This window comes from Pinus tabuliformis, chromosome 4_2 (assembly GCF_031772625.1).
Source record: "Pinus tabuliformis cultivar Carrire ecotype Pingquan chromosome 4_2, CPIR1, whole genome shotgun sequence".
NCBI classification, from domain to species: Eukaryota; Viridiplantae; Streptophyta; class Pinopsida; order Pinales; family Pinaceae; genus Pinus; species Pinus tabuliformis.
The window spans coordinates 620,333,443-620,358,720 of record NC_142304.1 but is presented as its reverse complement, the minus strand read 5'-3'; the positions used below and the strand labels follow the sequence as shown (position 1 = coordinate 620,358,720).

At 36.4% G+C, this 25,278-nt stretch overlaps 1 protein-coding gene and 1 pseudogene across 1 annotated transcript; one reads left to right on the top strand and one right to left on the bottom strand.

Annotated features, from left to right (window-relative positions):
* Positions 1–7,139: 7,139 nt before the first annotated feature.
* Positions 7,140–7,802, top strand: LOC149170847 (pentatricopeptide repeat-containing protein CRR2, chloroplastic-like). Its single transcript, XM_089425743.1, has one exon. The coding sequence runs from the start codon at positions 7,140–7,142 to the stop codon at positions 7,800–7,802; it is 663 nt and encodes a 220-aa protein (XP_089281869.1).
* Positions 7,803–13,011: 5,209 nt separating this feature from the next.
* On the bottom strand, positions 13,012–13,702 carry LOC149170846 (uncharacterized; annotated as a pseudogene).
* Between the last annotated feature and the right edge of the window lie 11,576 nt (positions 13,703–25,278).

The window sequence follows — 25,278 nt, the reverse complement described above, 5'->3', positions numbered from 1 at the left end:
TCGGTAGCCTGATGTATGCAATGGTCTGTACTAGACCAGAAATTGCACATGCAGTGGAAGTATTGAGCAGGTTTATGTCAAAATCAAGGAAGGAGCATTGGACAGCAGTGAAGCGGGTTTTTAGGTCTTTGCGTGGCACTAGTGATTATGGTTTGTGCTACCAAGGAAGACTAGGATTAGACAGAGTGTTGGATATTTGTGGCTTTGTTGATACAGACTGGGCTAGAGGTCTGGATCAGAGAAGATCTACAAGTGGGTATGTGTTTAACCTATTTGGAGGTGTAGTCAGTTGGATGAGTAAGAAACAATATGTAGTGGCACTATCAACTACGGAGGCAGAATAGATGGTAGCCACTCATGCAAGCAAGGAAGCAGTTTGGTTGTAGAGATTGTGTTCAAGTATGAGGTTAGTACATGAAGCTATAAGGATAGACTGTGACAGAGAAAGTGCAATTTTCTTGGCAAAGAACCCTGCATATCATTCAAAGACAAAGGACATTGATGTTCAATATCACTTTGTGAAGGATATGATAGAAGAAAAAAATGTGTTGCTGGTAAAGGTGGACACTTTGAAGAATATTACAGATGCATTGACAAAATCTGTGAGCTCCGAGAAGTTCTCTTTGTGTAGAGAAACAATGGGCATTGCAGGGCTGGATAAATGACAAAGCACTCTTGTAGCCCCCTGTGGAAAGAAAAAAACAAGTGGGAGAATGTTGGGTTGTGTTATATTCTTTCCACGACTAGCCCACGTAGTTAACGGGGGTTAGAGGGGGGGAGGTCAGGTGGGGTTTGAGGGGCACCCGTAACCCCACTTTATGGGGCCCAGGGTAGCGCCCTAAATTTTTTTGGTTTTGGAACCTATGTTAGGTTGGGCGGACCCACCTATGGTTTTGTGCATGATTTTTGCACATGTTTTTTGGATGCGATGGTTTTCGGTCCATGGTATTGTATGCTTCGACATGTATCAATATGTATTATAACATTGAAAGGAACATAATGAAAAATCAAGCTGGTAGTCCCGGTTTTAGGATCCAGGGGAAATCTCTGTGTATATGTGTTTTATGTGTTATTCTCTCGCATTATTTATTTTCTGTGTTTCAGAATTTGTATGCTGGTAATTTCTATACGGGTTTAAAACCTTCATTACAATTGGGGTACATACTGGTTTAGAATCTTCCATGCCATATTTTTTCAAGATCTGTTTGAGATATTTGGTTTGTGACAGATAAATACCATATTTATTTTGTTGAACTCGTAGACCAAGAAAATATGTAAGCTCACCAAGCAAGGACATTTCAAATTCTTGCTGCATTACCGAAGCAAAATTCCGGCTCATGGCTTCTTCATTGATACCAAAAATGATATCATCAACATACACAACAAGTATTAGCAATTTATTATTGTCAATCCTTGTATATAGATTATTATCAGCTGATCCTTTTGGAAAAACTTGTTGATGGAGATATTTGTCAAGACGGTAATACTAGGCCCTTGGAGCTTGTTTTAGACCATAGAGAGCCCTTTTGAGTTTGCATACAAGTTTTGCATCATTTCCAAGAATCAATCCATCTGGTTGCTCAATATAGACTTCTTCTTCTAAATCGCAATTAAGAAAGGAAGATTTTACATCCATTTGGTATACTTTGAATTTCTGAAAACTAGAAAGAGCAAGGAACATTCTTATGGCTTCAAGTCTAGCAACAAGTGCAAAAGTTTCTTCAAAATATATACCTTCTTGTTGAGCATATCCTTTACAAGCAAGTCTAGCCTTGTTTCTAAATACTTCTCCATTTTCATTCAGCTTGTTTTTGAATATCCATTTAGTTCCTATGATATTCTTATCATGAGGTCTAGGAACTAATTCCCAAGTATTATTCTTTTCAATTTGCTGAAGTTCTTCATTCATGGCCTTGACCTAACATTCATATTTGCATTCTTCATTTACATTTTGAGGTTCGGTGGAGAATAGCAATGCTAGATAGCTTGAAGCTTCTGTAATACTTCTTCTTGTCTACACACCTGCCTCTTTTTGTCCCAAAATTTGAGTCTCTAGATGATTTTTCTGAACATGCCTGAATGGAGTCTTTTCTTCTACCGTTATCTCTTCTTCCGGTGCTTCATTAGTTTCTTCTTCAGAATTAGTCTGGTTTGATGTGGGAGGATAATCCTCATCTTCTTCACAATCTTCGGTTTTTATTTTCTTTGGATTTTTGCATTCTTCATCAACCACAACATCAATACTTTCAATAATTTTCCTAAGTATTGTATTATAACATTTATATCCTTTACATCAGGAAGAGTAACTAAGGAGAATACCTTCATCTGGTTTGGGTTTAAATTTACCAAGTTTTTCATCAGTCCTTTTGATGTAACATTTGCTTCCAAAAACATTGAAGTATTTTACAGTAGGAGTCCTACCATACCAAAGTTCATGTGGAGTTTGAGTGTTGTTTACTCGAACATTTTCTTGGTTGAGAATAGTGATTGCAGAGAATGCAGCTTCACCCCAGAAGGTTGCAGGTGTTCTAGTCTCATCTAGCATAGCACGAGCCATTTATTGAATAGTTATGTTCATCCTTTCTACCACTCCATTTTGTTGAGGATTCCTTGTAGTGGAGAATTTCCTTTTTATTCGATGTTCTTCACAAAATTCAAAGAATTCATCCGAGGTAAATTCCCCTCCTCAATCAGATCTGACGCATTTGATTTTGTGATCTGATTCATTTTCAACCAAATCTTTGAACCCTTTGAATTTTTCAAATGCTTCATCTTTATGCTTTAGAAGTCCTATCCAACACATTCTGGAAAAATCATCAATGAACAATATAAAGTGTTCTTCTCCACGAGGTGACTTTTTCCTTGATGGTCCACATAAATCAGTATGAACAAGTTCAAGGGGCTTATTAGCTGATCCTTGTTTTTTAGGGAAGTGCAATCTGGTTTACTTACCAAATTGACATGATTCACATATTATATTTTTTGGGATGCTGATATCAGCAAGATCATGAACAACCTGGAATCTGCATGCTTTTCTTATTTGAGAGAAGCTTAGATGCCCCAATCTTCTGTGCCATAGCCAGTGTTCATCGTTTTGCATAGATAGCACTGTTGTTGTCCTTCCTTGAGTATGTATAAGTTGTTTTGAGTTCTTATACCTTTGATCACGGTTTCTCCTGTATCAAGCTCACGGACAACACATCTATTTGATCGAAATACTACTTCATTTCCTTGATCACACATTTGACTAACACTTAACAAGTTATGCTTTAGACCATCAACATAAATAACATTCCCAGATTTAACTTTTTCTTTTAAAAGAATAGAGCCTTTAACTTTTATGACAGCAGGAGTGTCATTTCCAAATGAGACCTTCTTTTTGCTTTTCTAAGACATTATATGATTGAAGTTTTTCTTTATCACCTGTCATGTGTTTTGAGCATCCACTGTCAATGCACCACTGATTTTCTTGTCCTTATGCATACAAGGCTATACCACATCTTTTTGTTTGTGGTTCTTTCTTTCTCCATATTTTGGCACTTAGTGTATTTTTCTCCTTCTAAGATGTTTGTCGAAATTTACTCCTGCATTCAGATTCTTCATGACCGAATCTGTTGCAGATAGAGTATTCTATTTCACTTTCAAGAAGAGAAAGTTGTTGTAGGTCCGTTTCATGATCCCTGTAACATTCCTTTGATTTTGTGCTTCTCTAATCATGATGGTGTTGTAGGCAACACATTGAGCAGCTTTGTGTCCAAAGTTATGGCATGAAGAACATTGGCCATTAAAGAAGTTCCTGCGATTATCAAATCTACTGACCTAGTGATTATAGTTTCTATTGATATTCATTCTTGAAGTAGATTGAGTATGATTTACCTGAGGTTGGTTGTAGCTTCTGTTCATCCTTGAAGTAAATTGAGCCTGATTTACTTGGTGATCTGCTTTATGCCTTTGCTGACGATTGTCAAACTGTTCACTGCTCTTTGCTACATCAAGATAGCTTTTAGTGGAGGTTGATGGCTTCTGTGCTTGAGATGCTTCTTCAGTATATCCAAGACCTGTCTTTATTAGAGGAGAACACTGCACTTTGATAATTTCATTTAAGGTTTCTGATCCTTTAGTAAATCTAAGATTGAGAGCTTTTGTTTTCTCAATATCCTTTCTTAGACCCACAATTTCACATTCTAGTTTTTCATTGTGTTTTTCTCTTTCAGCAAGTTGGAATGTCAAAGTATCTATAATCATATTCTTTTCTTCTAAACAGATTTTGAGTTTAGAGATTTCTTCATAAAGGTCATCTTCATCTAAAGCATCCAAGAAATCATCATCTTCAAAAGCCATCAAAAGTCTATAGTCATTACTATTTTCATCTTCATCACTAATTGATAAACCATGGCTATCTTCATGCTTATAGTAGCTCTTCTTACTTACACTTTGTTTTCTATTCCATTTTTTTGATTCCTTACCTTTACACGATTCTTCCACAATAAAAACATTTGAAAGGTAGTTTACCTCTAAATCTTTTGAAACCCTGTTGAAGGTTCTTGACAAAGTTTGCTTCTTCCTCTCCTTCTAAAATATGTCCCAATTCATTGAGTTCTCTTCCTGAAGCTTTAAATGTGGCTTCTCTCATATCTGATGGAGGTCCTCCTTTTCTCATTTCGAAAGTAGTTAAAATTTCATGTAGCTGTGTCATAGTAATAGTCTGAAGATCCTGCTTTTCTTCTATGGAAGATACTTTTGATTCAAACTTAGTAGAAAAGGATCTTAAAACCTTTTCAACTAAAGTGACTTCTTTTATCTCTTCACCCAAATTCTTCATGCAATTAACAATCTCATCTATACGTAAGAAATAACTGGCTATACTTTCATCATTGTGCAATTTGAGAGTTTCATATTGAATTCTGAGAGTTTGCAGTTTTGCACGTTTTACCTGAGAGTCTCCTTCATAGCTTAGAATTATTTTGTCCCATATTTCTTTTGTGGATTTGAGCTTCATAACTTTGACAAATTCTGATTGTGACATACTTCCCAATAATGTATTGACAGTCTTGGCATTGGTTTCATATTTCTTTTTACCTGCCGCATCTGTAGGAATTGTTGATGGAAATGTATATCCTCCTTCCACGATTTCCCAGACATCTGTTTCAAGAGAATGAAGATAGGCTGTGGTTCTTACCTTTCAATAAACAAATTTGCTTCCATCAAATATTGGTGGTCTGATGGATCCCTCTCTTTCTTGGTTACTCATGATGATGGATCTTCCTTCAAGCGATCAAGCTTCTTCTAAAGGACCTGCTCTGATACTAATTGTTGGAAATAATACTGAGAGGGGGGATGAATCAGTATTAGAAATTCAACAATTTTTCATTTCCATAATCAAATTCATATATGCTACTTTAGTTAATGAAACTCATGTGTATACACAACTGTGCTTAAGGCAACTAGCTTATATCTTGCAAACTTATGATTCAGTTAATTCATCATATGGCGATCTTTAATCAGTGCATCAGAACCATATAAATTGTATCCAGGTGCAGTAAGAATAGACAATCAGACACATGAACACAAGATATAAGGTGGAAACCCAATGTGGTTGAAAACCACCTGCTGCAATTGTCTCTATCTTCTTTTAATAAGAAACTTATTTTTACAATTTTTGTATTGGTGTAGTATTATACCAGTACGCAGGCTTCTACCTGCAAAAGGATACAACCTTCTCTCATTCTCCAGCTTCTCCTGGAAGGGAGCTACAACCCCGTAGCTCTTGTACTAGCTGATATGTTTACTAGTATGTAGGTGCTGGCCTACAGAAGGTTAAAACCTTCTCTTTTCTTCGAGGGACCACATTTCATAAATTTTCAGACTGGATCCATTAATAAAATCATTCAATCATCAAATATATCTGCATCAACCAATCTCCTTTGCACCAACCACAACTGAATCAATCAAACACTTGACAACCCTTCAATGTTGTAACCAAAATACAGTAAATAGAATACAGTAACCAGAACCCAAGCCAAAACCCAGAACACTGCAACAGAAAACAAAAGAAGCTAAAACATATTTTATGAGATATATGTTACTTCCATGTGTCGAACCTACATGCATACGCTCTTTTGTCAAGGCAAACCTATGTACAAATCTGCAAATCAAATTTAAGATGTATACACTGTTTTGATATGTAGAACCAACATGTATACGCGCTTTCCTAAAGTGAACCTGCGTACATATTTCAAGCCTTAAGATCTTGACCCATCATTAGATCTTATCCTTCATCAAGTGCTAAGGTTCATCCTTGGTTCAAATCCAGCTATGCACCATAACCGAATAACCTGTATACTAGATCTTGCTCTTCATCAGATATTCAATACTTGAGTGCCTTTGCCTAATGCTCTTCTCCTCCTTTTATAGTCTTAGGCCTTACTCAATACCATGGACCAAAACCACTTAGGACCAATATCTTCGACCAAATACCTCAGACCATATATCTTGGACCAATACCATGGACCAAAATACCATGGACCAAATACCTTGGACCAACACTTTGTTTTCCAAGATATATGCGCCTTTCATTTTGTGAAAGTGTGTGTGTACGTATACACTCCTTTTGGTATGTTAACCCACGTGTATACGCTACTTTGTCAAGGTGAACCTGCGTATACCTCTCTTTCCTCATTCTATGAAGTTTGATCTATAACTCTATGTTGTTAATCTGCTGCATTGTGATCTGTCATCTGAGTGAGTTGCCATCAAGGACAACACTTGTGTCATAGTGCCAAATCTGTGTGATAATGCCAACATAAAAGAGGTTTTCATACAAATAGATTTGATCCCTCTCAGTGCATGATAAATCCGTGCTTAATATGGATCTTTATATTGGAAGCCAAACCTCAAGAAACAATGTAATTTATAAACTATTCATCCATAAGAGATAGTTGAATTTAAAAAAAAAGTATAAAATAATAGAAAAAATCTTCTCCATTAAAATTATTCAAAAACAAATTGGTGAACCACCTCTAGATGAAATTGACCAATCCAGAGGTCCTCTGCTCTGCTCGCTTCTGTCTCGTGCTTCCAAAGGGCTTTTGAAGAATAGAAGCCAAGCTCTACACTACGTCTCGCGCCCACTCCACCAAATGGATGCCTTCAGGAATGGTCGAGTCGATGGGCTGCTTTCCGGTTACCACCTCCAACAGAACCACGCCGAATCTGTACACATCGATTTTCTGCGTTATTTTCATGGTGTATCTGTATTCTGGTCACGGTGCAATGAGATTTTTGAGGGTGTGGAAATGGCAGACGGTGTTTTCCTAGACTCCAACAGCTATGCTTTTCTGCTAAAGAGATGCACCGCCACCAAAGCCCTGGCTCGGGGTAAACAGATCCATGCCCACATTATCAAGACCGGACTTCAGGGGCACGCTAGCGAGGCCCTCAATCATTTTTTCCAAATGCAGCGGGGGACCCCGATGCTGAACGAGTCCACGTTAGGAAATGTTCTGATAGCCTCTGCCCGCATAGTAGCGGTTAAAGAAGGAAAGCTGATCCACGCCCATGTCTTTAAAGTTGGATTGGAGCGTGAGGTTTTGGCCAGGAGTGCACCAGTTGACACATATGCAAAATGCCAGAATATGGTGGATGCACAGCAAGTGTTTGACAAAATGTGGAAGCGAGACGAGGTTTCATGGGGTGCAATGATCTGTGGGTATGCACAGAATGGGTGCTTCGAAGACGCTGTCAAGATATTTTACGACATGAAGGGCGTAGGGTTGAGCCCAGACGCACGAGATTTGGTGTAGTGGATAAGAGACGAGGGAGGATTCATCGACGAGGGTTTGAAGCTGGAAAGTGAAGGCTCTTCGGGGTCAGGCCTGATGTCTTCAAAGGCGATATCCGCAGGTACAAAGACAAAATCGCTGTTGTGCCATATTCCCTTGGCTCTGCTGCCTCTCGTCGCAGGTCCAAATCAAACCGATGTTATTCTTCTCCGTCTAGCAGAGGTTGTGCCCAAAATTGTGACAACCCCTTTTTCTATGGAGAATATATGCAGTGGAAAGTAGCAGTCTGATCACTCTGCCTCGTTCCAGATCCAAATCATGCTCCTTTCTGGCAAAACTCTGCTACAATGGGTAAGCTCTTCGGATCTAGTGCAGGACCTCAAGCGAATCGTGGAATTTAGGCTGGGGATTCCCTTTGCTTCTCAACGTCTCCTTCATGAAGGTAAATAACTTGAGGATCTTTATCCCCTTTCTTTTTACAGCATTAAGAGAAATTCCTCCATCGTTTTTACCCTTCGTTTGAGAGGGGGAGGTGTTGGACAGTCATCTTTAGCTGTGGTTTTTTCATACAAAGATGTTGTCCATGCTCAGAGGCCCAAGAAAATAGCTCCACTAGCTCAGGCTCCCAAACCTTTTTTGATGGAAAAACTGGAGGAAACCCCTCCATTGAAATAATGCATCCTACACTAGATGAGCAAATCCAAAATTATGCAGAGCATGCCATTATATGCAGGTTCAATGGGCTATGGCCACGCACAACGAATCTCTACCAATCGATTCACTCTAACTAGACCAACAACTGCAAGGTTTTTCTCTGCTCAAACGGTTTTTTCATTGTAGTATTTGCTTTCAGTGAAGACTACCAAAAAGCATTAACTGAAGGCCCATGGTTTTGGGGCTCAGCAGGTTTATTCCTCACCCCTTGGTTCCCAGATTTTGATCCTTCTATAGCAATCATCACCAAGCTCCCCATCTGGGTCAGACTTCCTAATCTCCCGGCGCATCTATGGCACTTTGCTGTATTCCAAGGAATCGGCGATACTCTAGGCCGCTTTCTAACCACAGACACCTCCAGAGGGGAAAAAGGTATATACACCTTCGCCAGAATTTGTGCAGAAATAGATATGAGCAAAGGCCTACCTGATCAGATTATTCTCAAAATTGGAGACTTCCATTGGACTCAGACCCTAGATTACGAGAACACAACCTTTCGCTGCCGAAATTGCCATCACACAGGGAACCTTCAAAGCTCTTGTCCCTCGATGCCTGCCCAAAAGAAGAAAGCCAATCCTAAGCTGAAATCCAAAAGCTGGAAACCTCATGATCCTCCTCCCATGGATGATGTTGATTCCAGCTCAAATGAAGAGGAAGGCGATGCGGAAGGAAGGGAAGTAATGTCGGCACAGGATCTGCCCTCGACTGGTCCTGAGGAATCTACTGTACCACCCAACTCATAGAAAAGAATTCATGAGTCCTCTCCGTCAGCCCAGCTCAGTTTGCAAATCATGCCAGCTCAGCAGAATCATCTTGATTGGGTCAAAGTTGGTAGAAAGAAAGGAAAAAAATACCGAATAGTTGATTCTACCCACGTTGAGTAGAATCCTCTATTCTATTCTTGTTACTCTGTTCTTCTTGTTACTTCTTGCTTAGCACTATTCTCTTGTTTTCTCCAAGGGGCCGAGGTGGATAGTCAATCCTTTCCGGCTGCCCGTTTTCTTGCTTCTCTTGGTTGTATCTTCATATTGTACCATACTTCATCTTAATAGAATTAGTTTTTACTGAGAAAAAAAAAAATTATTCAGAAAGAATGATCAATATGCGGAAAATAAGAGTTTAACTATGATCGTAGATGAGTTTATAATTTATGTATAGATAATTAGAGAATAAAATTGTATTTATATATCAATATGTATAATAGAAAAAGTAAATATAAACTATAATTTTTTCAAACAAAAATAGGAGTGATTAATCACACAACAAAAAACACACACTATGATATTATTGAGCACATAATATATTCCATATATAGTTGTATATCACCAACTTCTAGATGATAAGATCCAAAGAAGGTAGATTTATGACTCATAGAAAACTCACACACATAGGGAAATAACAACTTCTAGATTGACTCCTTGGGACTCACAATTACAACTAATGATAACAGATGGAAGCATTACTTCCAATACCCTCCCTTAATGCTTTCATGGAAACATTGAAAACCTATATTACAACAACAAGAATAATCTTTTCTTGATCACTCTTTCACCACCACATCTTCGAGTTTTCACTCGACCTCCATTTAAAACATAACCGTTTCAGCCCATCGCTGATGTAATTTGCAGAATTGACACTTCTCAAGTTCCTGGAGTGCAACGAGTCAGTTTCGATACTGAACCATCCTATGGAACTGCCACCATTTGTTGAATCCATGATCCTCCGTAGCCTTCATCCGTTATCTAGGATAACATTTTGGGTATAGAATGTCTTCAGAGGACAATTCTACAACTTGACCTTATAAAATAACTTGTGCTGACGCTCCCAAAGCATGACGGGTTGCACCGGCTTGACCTTATTAAGAACTACCTGTAACTAATACTCCCGGAGCATGATGGGTCACATTAGTCGATTCAATAGTTGGTTTGTTCTTCGTTGTTATGCATTGCATGATTCTTGCACAATATAATAGCATACTACTACTTCAATTCACACCACAAACTTAAACATGTAAACAAACACACATAATAGAAAAGCATAAATCTATTTTAATTTTAGAATAGATTGAGAGGTTGTTCTAGTGACCCCTCATCACTATCTGATTTTGACAATTCTTCCAAGTTGGTTATGTTTGTAGTTTCCTTACCCTTCAAAAGATCCCTTACATAAGTTCTACAATTCTAGGCTATATGTCCATATTTGTTATAGGAGAAGCATTTTGTTGAGCCCTTGGTTTTTTCATCTTGCCTTTAGAAAATAGTGCAAATTCATGCAGAACACCAACATCAAAAGCCTCTGAATTTTCACTTTTTTCCTCACCTAAAAGTGATGATACCATTCCTTCTAATGATTGAGAGGACATTTGACTTAATGTGAATACAATGTTACTATACTTGGGAGATAGATTATTTAATAGAATTACTTTAGCATCATGTGTATCTACCTTGGCACCAATTTTGTCTAATTTCCTAAAGAGAGACATTAACTCTTTTACATGGCTAAAGAAAAGTGTCTCATCATGCATTTTAAGACTAAAAGCCACAATTTTAAAGAAAAAATTTCATTCATAACCTTTTTTCGAAATAGTTTACTTTCATTAGATGATTTTGCCAAATCAATCAATAGTATTTAAAACACATAATCGAATTATAACCTTAGCCATGTGTTCTCTCATTTCCCATTCAACTAAGAGCTTATGATCAATAAGATCTTTTTCGGTTCCTTTAACTATAATCCCCAAACCCTTATTCATAAGATGCATTTGAACTTTAACATTCCATGTATGAAAGTTGACGCCATTAAATTTATCCAAGGTAGAGAATCCATGTTACCTCTTTCAGATTTGAGATCGGTTCTTTTCCAACGGTATTGTCGGCACCTTGACTTTTATGTGCTGAGGACCAGATGTCAGGAGGCCAAACCAAAATCGAGTGAAATCGAAAATGGAAGAGGGCTCTATCCTGTGCCTCAAAATCAGGGACTTTTTCCATCGCTTTCTGTCCTTCTTTCAGGGAGGCTTTCTTGGGCGGAGAATGTCTCACTGAATCACCATCCATCGCACTGCTTTCGAGCAGAGCTGGGACAACTCAAATCATAATCCTTCTCTGTGTGATATCTTCTTGTTCTCGACTCAGACTTGTTGTGGAAAATATTGAGGATAAATTCGCTACATAGATCTGTTGCTCCAGAGTCTTGAATGAGATCCCGATTCCACGCTACACAGATCATAGATAAGAATGAAAAGTTCAACAACGTTCTTTTAAGAGGGATGATGAGTGCCACAACAACGAACTCTGCAACCTGTCACCAAAGCTGGATTCTTCAGCCCTAAAGATGATATGCCATTGAAGAAATACATCAATGGCCTTCTCTCACACGGATGGTTGCGCTTTGAAACATAGATCTACTTAGAAAACAACTTCATGTACACGGATCTCTCACTAGACGACTTAGGCAGCGTTGAAAATAATGGAATTCGAGAATACAAAAAAATATTTAACGTACTAATTCACTCACGCTCAAATTACACAATGAGCATTATGGAAATAGCATTGGATTTTTTTTGGTGCGTCAAAAATGTGAGATACACCATCACACAGTAGTCGGCATTCATTCAAGATTTGGCAATAACAAAGAGACATCAATTAGAAAACAAATTTGCACAATTAATTGAGCCTCAATACCATATTAGAAAAATAGAAGAAAACAGAGAGTGATTAAACACACAACATAAAACACACATTGCCATATTATTGAGCACATAACATATTATATATAGTTTTAGATCACCAACTTCTAGATAATAAGATCTGAAAAGATAGATTTATGAGTCATAGACAACTCACACATAGGAAAATAACAACTTTTAAATTGACTCACAATTACAATTTATTGTAACACATGAAAACATTACTTCCAATATAATCGTAAACAAACTTTATAAATAAATAATTAAAAATTAAAATAAAATATATATTAATAAATATAATACCAAAAATAAATAGAACCTATAAATTTTAGAGAAAAAATTAATTAGCGGAACAGATGAGATCTGCCAATGAAAATATAAGTATATTACCCTTGTCGATAATTATTAAGCTCCATAATGTTAACAAAAAGAACGGCGTTTGATATACTGCAAATATAACAACTTTTACGGAGCTAAATAGATGTTGCAAACCAATAGAGTTTTCTTAAGGTTATTGTAGAATAGAGTCTACTGTTAAGCTATTTATAAAATCTTGTGGGTAAAAATATAATTATGTGAAGGTTTTGGTGTGAGTGTTATTTTTAATTGATTTTAAATACTTGTAGTTTACAATTTCTCAAACCAAAAGTTAATAATTTCAAAATTCCAAAAACATTTCACTAAAAACCATCAAATTCCAAAAACAATTCACTAAAAACCGGAAGATATTAAATTTCTCTGATTTCAATCTCATTTTAAAAAATCAAATCTACAACCATGAATAATTTCCTTCACTTATATTCATCTTTGAAACTTTGTATAATGTAGCTACATCTCGGCTGTGTGAGATACAATAAAAAATAGTCTCATTAAACCTAACATGTCAACGGCAGTTTCCAGTGTCCATGTCTCAAAAAAAGCCCCCTCAAATAACATCCTTGGCTTACAAAATCTCTGTTCATATATTCTTGCAGCTGGCTAGCATTCCATGCATTTTCGTACACTGCAATTTGCTGAAAGCTTTCGAAATCGTCCTCGAAGTGCCAGTTTTCAACAACGGATTTAATATCCGATTTCTCTCACAAACCTTCCAAAGCGTCCTTTGGAGATGGACAGAGTTCTTCTCTCATGTCCACAACGGGGCTCGGGGGAATGCGAGATCATCATCGGAGGCTTCCAGCAGATAAAACAGATCAATCCCCTAGTCCGCATCTAGGGTTTGGCCTTCGCAGCTGCTAAAAACACCTGGTCCCGCCGACTTATCCCCACAGTTGAAGCGATAAGAAGTGGAACAGGTCGTTGCAATCTCCTTTTCCAGGATTGTCATGACACCATTTACGAGCTCCTCGCCGGACGCGCATTCTTCTTCTTGCTCGTCATCTGCTAAGGTTGGATCTAATTTCGGTAGATGAAGACACTGGTCTGTTTCTTCGCCGTCGAAATGTTTCGGGTCACGGATGTAGATAGAGTCCGTCGGAACCTCGGACTCCCGGTCGCGTTTTGCAAGTGTATTAGACATTATTGAGACGTGGCCGTAGGATTGTGACACGGAACACAACGGTGATGGAGAGCCTAGAAGACTCATTAGAAATAGAAATATAGAATATTGGTGGGATTTTTTAAAATTGATTGGAAACACCAAAATTCTAGTTTGTGATGGGACTTGTCTTTTTATTGATTGTATCTTCCTATATCCGTGACGCTTCTATTTTAGAGATAGAGATTTGAACACGGTGGGATTCTTTGCAAATCGATTTCAAACATCAAAACTCCACAGACTGAAGTTGGTGATTGGACTTGCTTTTTTTATTGCTTGTATCTTCCTATACACTATGAGTATGGGTGACACCTCCAGAGATTTGAGCACGGGTGGGACTCTTTGCAAATCAATTCCAAACACCAAAACTCCTCTATTTTAGAGATAGAGATTTGAACACGGTGAGATTCTTTGCAAATCGATTTCAAACATCAAAACTCTACAGGCCGAAGTTGGTGATTGGACTTGCTTTTTTTATCGCTTGTATCTTCCTATACACTATGAGTATGGGTGACACCTCCAGAGATTTGAGCACGGGTGGGACTCTTTGCAAATCGATTCCAAACACCAAAACTCCAGAAACTCGGAGGAAAATTACATACAACACAAATCACTTCGGTATTTTTATTGATCACAAAGGTTAGATATAAATTAGTGACTTACACAAATTTAGATTTTAAAAAATGGATGTATCACTGAGATATGACACAACAACAATTCATACAACTACATCTTCAAACACTTACTAACAATTTGTTATACACACAATATGAAAGCATTACATCCAACCAAAAAACAGTCAAGTTGTAGAGAAGAACTGTTCTTCCTTCCAACCAAAAGAAACAGTAGGTTGCAGGGAAGAACTGCTCTTCGTTCTAATATTGCCGAGATAACTAACAAGCCTGATACAATGGCAGCAGAGAGCGGAAACGCTTATATGTAGAAGCTATGTGGGATTTGGAGCACGTTGGAACAGCCTGGCATAAAATGATAGGTGAAGGACGGTACAGAAAATCCCAGGCGGCTGACATGGCTCTTGTCTGCCATCTTCCTCTGTTGAAATAATTCTAAAAAATCTCATCTGCCATCTTCCTCTGTTGAATAATTCTAAAAAATCTGGCACGCGGGGATGGGGATAAGTTTGAACAACTGTATGGAATGGCCGTGGTCTGCCATGTTCGTCTATGTAAACAGTACTTTATTGCATAACCTCAAAGCACGTTAAACGTTATATGATCGTTGCACAACGGGCTGTGGTCTGCCATGTTAGTCTATGTAACTAGTACATTATTGCATAACCTCAAAGTACGTAAACATTATATGATTATTGCACAAGGGTATTCAGGGTTTGAATATTCAAACCCTCGATACTCGTTGAGTCAAAATATTATAATTTCAGCAATTTATACTTATCATTTTTTTTTGTGTTTCACGTTTCAATCTGAATAAAACATTATTCAAAAACTTAAAAAATCCAGATTCACAAGATATCTACGCTACACTTCCTTATCACGAAAGTGGTCACAGATTTATCCCATAGTTACTCGAAACCTGATTTGACTCGCGATGTGAACAATGGTTAGGTTGCGGTTTAAGAGTATTCCCGACCACTGAGTAAACGGTCAGAAGCTCACACTTTCCACCTTTTCTTTTAATATTCTTGATTCCTAACAGGTTTTGAACGGCGATAATCTATATTATATTAAGAATTTTATATAAAGTAAAACATCGTATGAATAACATTATAACATAACTGGTCATGTTTTGAATTCCAAGCCATTGAAGACACCAAACATGTTGTTCAGATACGGGATACAGTCTAGGTGAAGACCAAATTTAATAACTACTTTCTTAACTATTGACAACTATCATGGGTGTGTCTCACATGTAATTTTACGAGGGATTGACCATGTTCTCTTGAAAAATGATGTCCTTATATTGTCTTTGACAAAATAATTAACAGTTGAATGTAGAAGGGAAAAGATGGGCTATTTTCCTTTTACAAAGATAAAGATGAGAATTTAGATAACGATGAGGATTTTGCTGGTTTATAGTGACTTCAAAGGGAATACTTTCATGGGTTTGAGGAAAGGATGACTTGAATTTTTATACTAATTTTCGTAAAATAAAAGTACTTAATTTGATTGAAAACATAAACTGGATATAATTTCAATAAAATATAAGATATAAAATAGTAAAATGATTGTGTTATTTTAATCATTTTTCTTTAATTTAATTTTAATTCAATTTCCAATTTAACGTAAACTTATAATTTTTCCCATTACAATTTATTTTAAAGTTTTGGATTTATTTAGGTACTATCATTACAATTTAAACACTACAAACAACTACTGCTGATAGTTAAACAATTCTTCTTCCTCTGCATTTTAAGAAATACCGAGCCAGCTAAATAAACTGTCATTTAAATGAATTATATCAAACGATAGTAGAGATTACTCAGAAACCTCCTGAAACTTGATGCGATGCAAAGAAAATTCAACGCAATAATTATGGAGTGGAGTGGAAAACGTGTTTCTTGCGGAATAATCTTATATGTGGGGTAATCTTATATGGAGTAGAAAAATAGAAGGGAGAGCATTCAGTGATTTTGCACAACATTAATCTCACACGTTAATATTATTCATTAACTCCAATAATTATGGAGTGGAGTGGTAAAACGTGTATGACCAGCTTGACAATTTTTTGCCGGATAATTTTATATATGCGCTAATTTTATATGGAGTGGAAAAATAGAAAAGAGAGCATTCAGTGATTTTCCACAACATAAATCTCATACGAGTTTAGGGACTCACAATGACAATTAGACATGACATAGAAGTATTACTTCCAACACCTTTCTTTCGTGCTTATATGAACAACATTGTAAACACATATTACAACAACAAAGATAATATCTATCTGGATGGTCTTCATGAGCACTCACATCCACTTTGGAATCTTTTTCACCACCACATCTTCGAGCTATCACTTGACTTCCATTTAAAAATGTAACTGCCTCTGACCATTGTTGATGACATTTGCAAGTTCAACAATATTGACACCTTGTCTAGTCGGGGCTTCCACCATAAGCGTTGTCAAGTAAAGAACCATCCTATGGACCAACCACCATCTATGATATTTCGCTGAACCATCCTATGGACCAACCACTATCTTTAGGCTATTCACTAGTTTCTAGTATGGAGATTTAGACATTGAATGTGTTCAAAAATTGATCAAACAACTTGACCTTACAAGAATCGATGTTTCAGATACCAAGACTTCCTGTTTAAGAACAAACAACTTTTTTTTTATAACCAGAATAGAAAACTATCAAATGACAATTATACATATAAATTCCATGTTTTAGCTTTCTCCTTGAATTCCCAGATGCCCACAAGCGTGAAATCAGGAAATGAGAATCGTACCCTGCTCATTTGCTGCTAACTTCCAAGCCTTTCCTTACCCACCGAGACGCTCCTTGAATGCCCAAATGGCACACGACAGATCTTGTCATTGACATCTACTTAAGCAAAGATCTGGATTTTCTCTAGCATAGATCCCTGTAGATGTATCTTTCATGCAGTGCTGCTTTCCTTTACACAGGCCCTCTATCCCATATTTTCCAAGCTCTGCCATGCTGATTTTAGTGAGCATGCAACAAGATGATGCAAAGATCTCATCCCTGCAGACGAAAAAAAGGAGTTCCGCCTCCCCACAGCTACCAACAGCGCACACAATGCAAGCAACAACAATGAGTTTCACGTCAAAGATAACATGGCTTTCGATGTTACTCGTTTCATACCAAATCCCGCAGACAGAAGTGTTCACGAAATGGAGTTTGACATTCATGCTCCTTTTCAGACCGTAAATAGTTAACGCACCGCAGTACCATTGCTTCTGTCAATCTATTTACAACAGAAACTAATCTAATTTTTTTTCACTTCTTCTTCTGTTATATATTGTGTAGATCCACTGCAAGATCTGTCCGCATTAACTACATGCATTGCTTGTTGCATACAAATCTACAAACAAAACACAAGTTCACACCTTTACTAGCGGCTCCAGCACATCCAAATAATAGGAGAAGTCGCCATTCTTATTTTGCATGATCTGACAATTCGAAAAGGAATTCTAACAAGCTCTGTGCCATTTCCTTTTTTCTCTTACACACGCTAAACTTAAATATTTTCTTTGGACTCTAAATCTACGCATAAGAACTTTCACTTGTACAATACAAAAAAAAACTAAAATACTGCTAAACTAATCTAATTATAGATCAATCGAACTCAATGTTTTCTTATCTTCTTGGCTCTCCCGTGAGGGAGTGAAAGCCAGTATTCTTTCTGATATCATGTTAGAAAAACAGAAGTGAGAGCAGAGAGTGATTTTGCACAACACAAATTTCATATTGTAATTTTATTTATTACAATAGTTATATATATAAAAGAAATTACACACTTATTTTGATCTAGATAATGACTCCAACTCATGGCATATAGATCAAAAACTTCTAGAATGAAGCCTAAGAACACACAATAACAACTATACCTAACATAAAAACATTACTTCCAAAAGTTTAAACTTCAACCGCTTTGTAACCACTTTGTAATCTTATATATGTAAGTGATTTCTGTGTGGATAAATAAATGTGTGCTGTCTCCAGATTAAAGATTGAATTTTGCTTGGCTTTCGGTGCTTGATACTAGATTGTAATGAATAACATTTGATTTGGGCACTCAAATTATTTATTTTTGGTCAGCCTTTGTTTTTTAAGCCCCATTTATATGTATTCCGTTTTTTTTTCAAAAAATCATAATATGGGTTATTTGAATATTGTTGCAAATTTTCAAGGACAAAGTTTTATGGACAATCCCTTCTCACAAAGGTGAAACTTAGATTTCCGGTGTAATTCCAATTGGATTTAGAACCAAAATTTCTTGATAAATTAGGTGATTTCAGATATAAAATAGAAGCTGGGTCACATGGTGCTAGTAAACTTAGTCTTTGATGTACAACATTCGAATCACTCTAATTTTAGGGACAAAAATTCCTTAAAACATGAGACACTTTGAGTGACTAATATCTGACGCTGACAATGGGACACTCAAATCACTCCATTTCTAGTGAGTCTTAAGTTTTTAGCAGCCCTCATTGATCATTTTTTCCCGAAACTAACAATAAGTCATTTTGGAATTGGTCAAAACTTCGAAGAGCCTAGTTTCATCGACAAAGATCCCCTTGTAGAGGTGAAATTCAAACTTTCAACATAATTTGAACCATATTTTGGGCCAAAAATTTCCAAGAAAAGTGTGGTGCTTTTAGTGCTTGATATCAATGCCAATGAATGACATTTTAGTCACTCAAATTGTTCCATTTTTGGTAAGCTTTTGTTTTTTAACAACCCCCTATTTTACGTATTTTGATTATTTAAAAAAAATGATAATTTTGGTTATTTTAATATTGATAGATTTCTCCAAGGACCGAATTTTATGGACAAGTCCCCCCTCACAAAGGTAAAGCTCAAACTTCGAGTGTAGTTCCAATTGTGTTTAAATCCAAAAGGGCTCGAATAATGAGGCAATTTGAGGTATAGAAATGAAGCTTGGTCACATGGTGTTAGTAAACTAAGTCTTTGATATGGAATATTCAAATCATTCTAATTTTGTTTAGTTATTATTTTCTGGCAAGCTTCATTTCTATTTGTAAGAATTTATTTATTTATTATTATTATTATTATTTTTTGTTGGGAGATTTTTTGTTTAGAAAATTAATAATGTATGTTATTTTGAAATTGATCAAAACTCGAAGGACAAAGCTTTATGGAGAAAAGCACCTCATAAAGGTGACACTCAAACTTTGAATCAAATTTGGAGCCAAAATTTCCTAAAAACATGAGGCACTTTGAGTGACTAATATCACATGCTAATGAACAATGTTTGATAAGGGACACTAAAATCACTCTGTTTATCATGAACTTTATTTTTTAGTGACCCGTTTCAATCCATTCTAATTTATTTTCTTCAAAAATTTGACAATAAAGATCATTTTAGAATTGGTCAAAACCTCCAAGGGCCTAGTTTCATAAAGAAAGCTCCCGTTGTAGAGGTGAAACTCAAACTTCTGCCATAATTCCAACCAAAGTTAGAGCCAAAAAATTCTTTGGAAAAATAGGATGCTTTCAGTGCCTGATATCGCATGCTAATAAATTACATTTGATTTGGGGCAGTCAATTGTTTCATTTTTTGTAATCTTTTGTTTTTTGTGAGCCTCATATTTATTTATTTTGATCATTTTTTCAAAAAAATCATAATCTGGTTTATTTTAATATTGATATAAATCTCCAAGGACCAAGTTTTATGGACAAATCCCCCCTAGAAAGATGAAACTTAGACTTCTAGAATAATTTCAATTTGGATATAGAACCAAAATATCTTGAAAAATGAGGTGATTTGAGATCCTTATATCCCATACTAACAAACAACATTTAATATGTTGCAGTGAGATTTTCCAATTTATGATGAGCCTTGTTTTTTCAATATGCCCCATTTCCATTAATTATCATCATTTTTCAGAAAAACAATAATATGGGTCATTTTAAAATTAGTCAAACCTCCAAGGTCCAATTTTCATGGAAAAATATTTTCTTGGATGGGTGAAACTCAAACTTTTGTCATTATTCCAATATGTATTAGAGCTAAAATTTCCTAGGAAAATGGGGTTTTTTAAGCCCTCAATATCCCATATTAACAAACAATGTTAATATAAGGCACAAAAATTGTCCCATTTTCAGTTAATGTCATTTTTCTGATGAGTCCCATTCTCTCACACACACACAAAGACAATCTTGGTCATCTTAAAATTTTTCAAAACCTCCAAAGGTTAAGTTTTATGGCAAAGCTCCCCTTAGACAAACTTTCCTAAAACTATAGAGTGCTTTATGTGCGCAATATCCCACACTAAGGAATGTTGGTTGATATGCGACACTCAAATTACCCTATTTATGATGATTTTTTTTTTGGTCATCACTATTTTCATTCATTCAATCTTCAAACTATTAAAAATTTCTAGTTTTAAAAACAATTGTCCTTGCAAAAGTAAAACATAAGACTTTGAACACAATTTCAATTTAATTTAGAATGAAAACAAGTGCAACATGCAACATTGTGGCTTAGTACCTGCCTCTTACACAAAAAGTACTTAATAGAAAAGGTCTAACCAAGCTTTCTATGTCAAGTTTGTCCATCATACAAACTACATGTCCACGAATGACGTTTCTCGTGGAAACCCCCTTTGTCTTTCTTTTCCAACTTCCATTCTAAGATTCTTTGGATGCATCCAACTAGTGTGAGCTCTAATGTCTATTGTGTGCCTAATCTATGAGTAAGGGGTGATGGACTTTGTTTATAATGCACCTTGCTAATGAGCCAAGACACTAAAAAGTTGACTTTTCTAACCATCAAGCTTATGGAATGCCCATTTTTGGAAATCAATGAGCACCAATGTGATCATGTAGCATAGGTGAGCAAAGCTATTTAAAACTCAAGAGTTACATACACCCTCTTAAAAACTTATGATTAAAAATGATGAAGATTTACTATAAATAAAAACCTATCAATTAACAAAACATGAAATAAAGAAAATGATAAAATTACATGATAAAGACAAAAAAAAAAAACTTTACTCATATCAAATATGATATTTGAGTTGTTTCTTTAGTAAAATAATAACATTATTAAAATTATTAATGATATACCTTCAATAATGAGAATATTATTAAAATATTCTTATAAACTTAACAAAATGTATAATTTAGTTGTTTCATAATTTTTCTTAAAAAAAATATTACTAAATTACTTTATAAATTTAAAAAAATGTATATTTACTTCCTGCATATAAAAAAATGTATATTTACTTATTACATACAAATTTTTTCAATGTATGAAAAAGAAATAAAAAACTTTTCTTGACTTTCTATTATATCAAAAATAAACTCAATCATATATTATTTCTAACTTTGATGGATACAAATTTCCGCAATAATCCCTTATTAGTCTTAGATTGGTGCAATCATTCCCTGACTGTTCGAAAAAGTGAAAAAAAAAAATTGATGAACAGCTTTTTACTTCTGCATAAAATTTCGGGACTTCATCCTTACTAATCTTTAATTCCTGGAATTTTTTTAATATTATTAATGAATAAAAGTAATAAAAAATAAAAATTGATAAATGGAACCAGAGAGTGAAAGAAAAACACTTTGTTTGGTTTCTATCATAACGATAATCCATATGTCTCCCAACGTCCATAGTGAAACCTTATTAGCCTGTTATTATGGGATATTCTTACATTTAAATCTTATTCGAGTTGACCCATTTTAAAGTCACTTACATCAGGCAGTTTGCATTTAAATCTTATCCGATTTGACCCATTTTAAAGTCACTTACATCACGCAGATTTCATAAACGTGAATAAGATAAACAAAAACTCCACTTAACTGTCTTTTCTCTAAAAAAATAATAAAAACGTATTCTAAAAATACCTATAAATTAGTCTAAAAAATAATGGAAATTTTCGATAAAATGATGAAAAAATTTGAAATTTGTTTTTGAAAATGTTAGTTATAAATGTTAAATTTTAGGATTTTGGGTGCTTTAAGAATTCTGGATTGTGTTGAATCTTTTTTCACTATAAAAAAATAATTCAAACATTCCAACATTCTAATGTTTTGAAATTTATTTTACCGGATTTAGACAAGCAAATCTTTCATCTAAACAAATTTGTAACCTCAATAAACAACGCCAATAATAATAATAATAAAGAAATAATAAACTAAGCAACAAATTTATGATGCAGGAGCATCCTGACACGTCAATGAAAAAAAATTAAAGGAAGAAGACAAGTGGACGATCACATGGACAGCCAGGCCAATCTTGAACAAGATTCGGTTAATAAACTAATTTTAGTTAAAAATTAGTTAAAACTGAATGTATGTGTAATAAAAACTGAAAGATTCATGAGAGAACGGGGAAGAATGAGAGGAAAGAAAACTGTGCGTAAGAGAGAGGACAATATGTAGTTGCTGGAGAAATTCGGGATTAAGGCTGAGATGCCTTAAATTGTAATTGTCTCTGTAATAATAGAAATGCGTTTGAAGTGAATTTAAGTTTTTCTGGGTATTTTTATTTTATTTGTCAGGCCCTTGTGGCAATTTTGTGATTTAAGACAATTGACTCCCCGCCTTAACTGTTTTCTTTTAATGCCTGGGAGCCGAAAACGATGAAGGATCCATGGCATAATTGTGTTACCAATGTAACCAAGAGGTTTCCCTGGAACCCCATGAAGAAGTGTTTGTCGAGATGAACAGGTCGAAGAGTTGACAGGTTGTTATTTAATGAAGTGGCTCGATGTGTATGAATGCTCTTAGTCACAGTCAGTTTTCTTTTTTTTTCCCGCCGGCTAAACTATAGTTGAAAAGGCTGCCACCGGAATTCGATGGGGTTATGTTGCAGGAGCCCGACTCCTTTGTTGTCTCTGCTCGAGCTGTCTCAGAAGGAGAGGTGAATACGAAAGCTGTGAGAGAAGACGTTGTTAAAGGAAGCGGGTGCTGAAGATGATGACGTTGAATGTTTGTCTGTTTTTCTTTCTGTTAAAACCTGGATGCCCTTCAGTTGATTTGTCAGCGCATTCTGGAGAACGACGAGAAACTGCCGAAGAAGAAGAGATTGAGAATCGCATTCTCTGTGCAAACATCAGAGTGTTTGTGGGGAATCTGCACTGGAGTGTCGACAGTGCCCAGTAGCGAAGTTTTTGAAGGACGCGAACGATGTCACAATGGTGGAGGTAAAAAGGTGAGACTGTACATTCTTGTTCTTGTCATTCGTTCCACTCAGGAACTTGCAAGTCAAGCAATGGCCTGGCATGAGATGTTTTTTGTTCTTGTGGTTGGATTAATAGGAAGTGTTGCGCAGTCATGTTGAGAAGACTGTCAGAAGTCTCAGAATGGCTTCGTGGGCCCATAACCCACAGGCCCAAGATCGAACCTGTAGAAAAATTCTGAAAATGAAGATCACCTAGACTTCGTTTTCATCAAGTGGTATCAGAGCGGGGAAAGATTTCCTGCGGAGAGGAGTTTTTGCATGTGAAGAAACGAGGTACGAAGAAAAAAAGAGGTACAGTTTGTTTGTGAAGATGAGAAGATTGCAGCAAACCTGGAGCAGGAGTGCTCAATTGGTTCGAGAGGAGAGAACCACGGAGATGCCGAGAGGACTAAGCTCAGCAGAGAAGCTTGGTAAGGCATCTGGTAGCAAGGAGGACTTGCTATGGCAGAGGTTTGGTTGTAGCTCACAGAAGGCAGTTCCACTGACGAAGTGAAACAGTGAAACTCATATGACCAGGAGGTCATAATTTTTGTACCTCGGGAGCATATGACCAGGAGGTCATAATTTTTCTACCTCGGGAGCATATGACCAGGAGGTCATAATTTTTCTACCTCGGGAGTATGATGCAGGAGCATCCTGACACGTCAATGAAAAAAAATTAAAGGAAGAAGACAAGTGGACGATCACATGGACAGCCAGGCCAATCTTGAACAAGATTCGATTAATAAACTAATTTTAGTTAAAAATCAGTTAAAACTGAATGTATGTGTAATAAAAACTGAAAGATTCATGAGAGAACGAGGAAGAATGAGAGGAAAGAAAACTGTGCGTAAGAGAGAGGGCAATATGTAGTTGCTGGAGAAATTCGGGATTAAGGCTGAGATGCCTTAAATTGTAATTGTCTCTGTAATAATAGAAATGCGTTTGAAGTGAATTTAAGTTTTTCTGTGTATTTTTATTTTATTTGTCAGGCCCTTGTGGCAATTTTGTGATTTAAGACAATTGATTCCCCGCCTTAACTGTTCGCTTTTAATGCCTGGGAGCCGAAAACGATGAAGGATCCATGGCGTAATTGTGTTACCAGTGTAACCAAGAGGTTTCCCTGGAACCCCATGAAGAAGTGTTTGTCGAGATGAACAGGTCGAAGAGTTGACAGGTTGTTATTTAATGAAGTGGCTCGATGTGTATGAATGCTCTTAGTCACAGTCAGTTTTCTTTTTTTCCCGCCGGCTAAACTGCAGTTGAAAAGGCTGCCACCGGAATTCGATGGGGTTATGTTGCAGGAGCCCGATTCCTTTGTTGTCTCTGCTCGAGCTGTCTCAGAAGGAGAGGCGAATACGAAAGCTGTGAGAGAAGACGTTGTTAAAGGAAGCGGCTGCTGAAGATGATGACGTTGAACGTTTGTCTGTTTTTCTTTTTGTTAAAACCTGGATGCCCTTCAGTTGATTTGTCAGCGCATTCTGGAGAACGACGAGAAACTGCCGAAGAAGAAGAGATTGAGAATCGCATTCTCTATGCAAACATCAGAGTGTTTGTGGGGAATCTGCACTGGAGTGTCGACAGTGCCCAGTAGCGAAGTTTTTGAAGGACGCGAACGATGTCACAATGGTGGAGGTAAAAAGGTGAGACTGTACATTCTTGTTCTTGTCATTCGTTCCACTCAGGAACTTGCAAGTCAAGCAG

Bases quoted from the DNA above. Each gene is read 5' to 3' on its own strand.
- LOC149170847 (XM_089425743.1), top strand. From the start codon at position 7,140: ATGGATGCCTTCAGGAATGGTCGAGTCGATGGGCTGCTTTCCGGTTAC.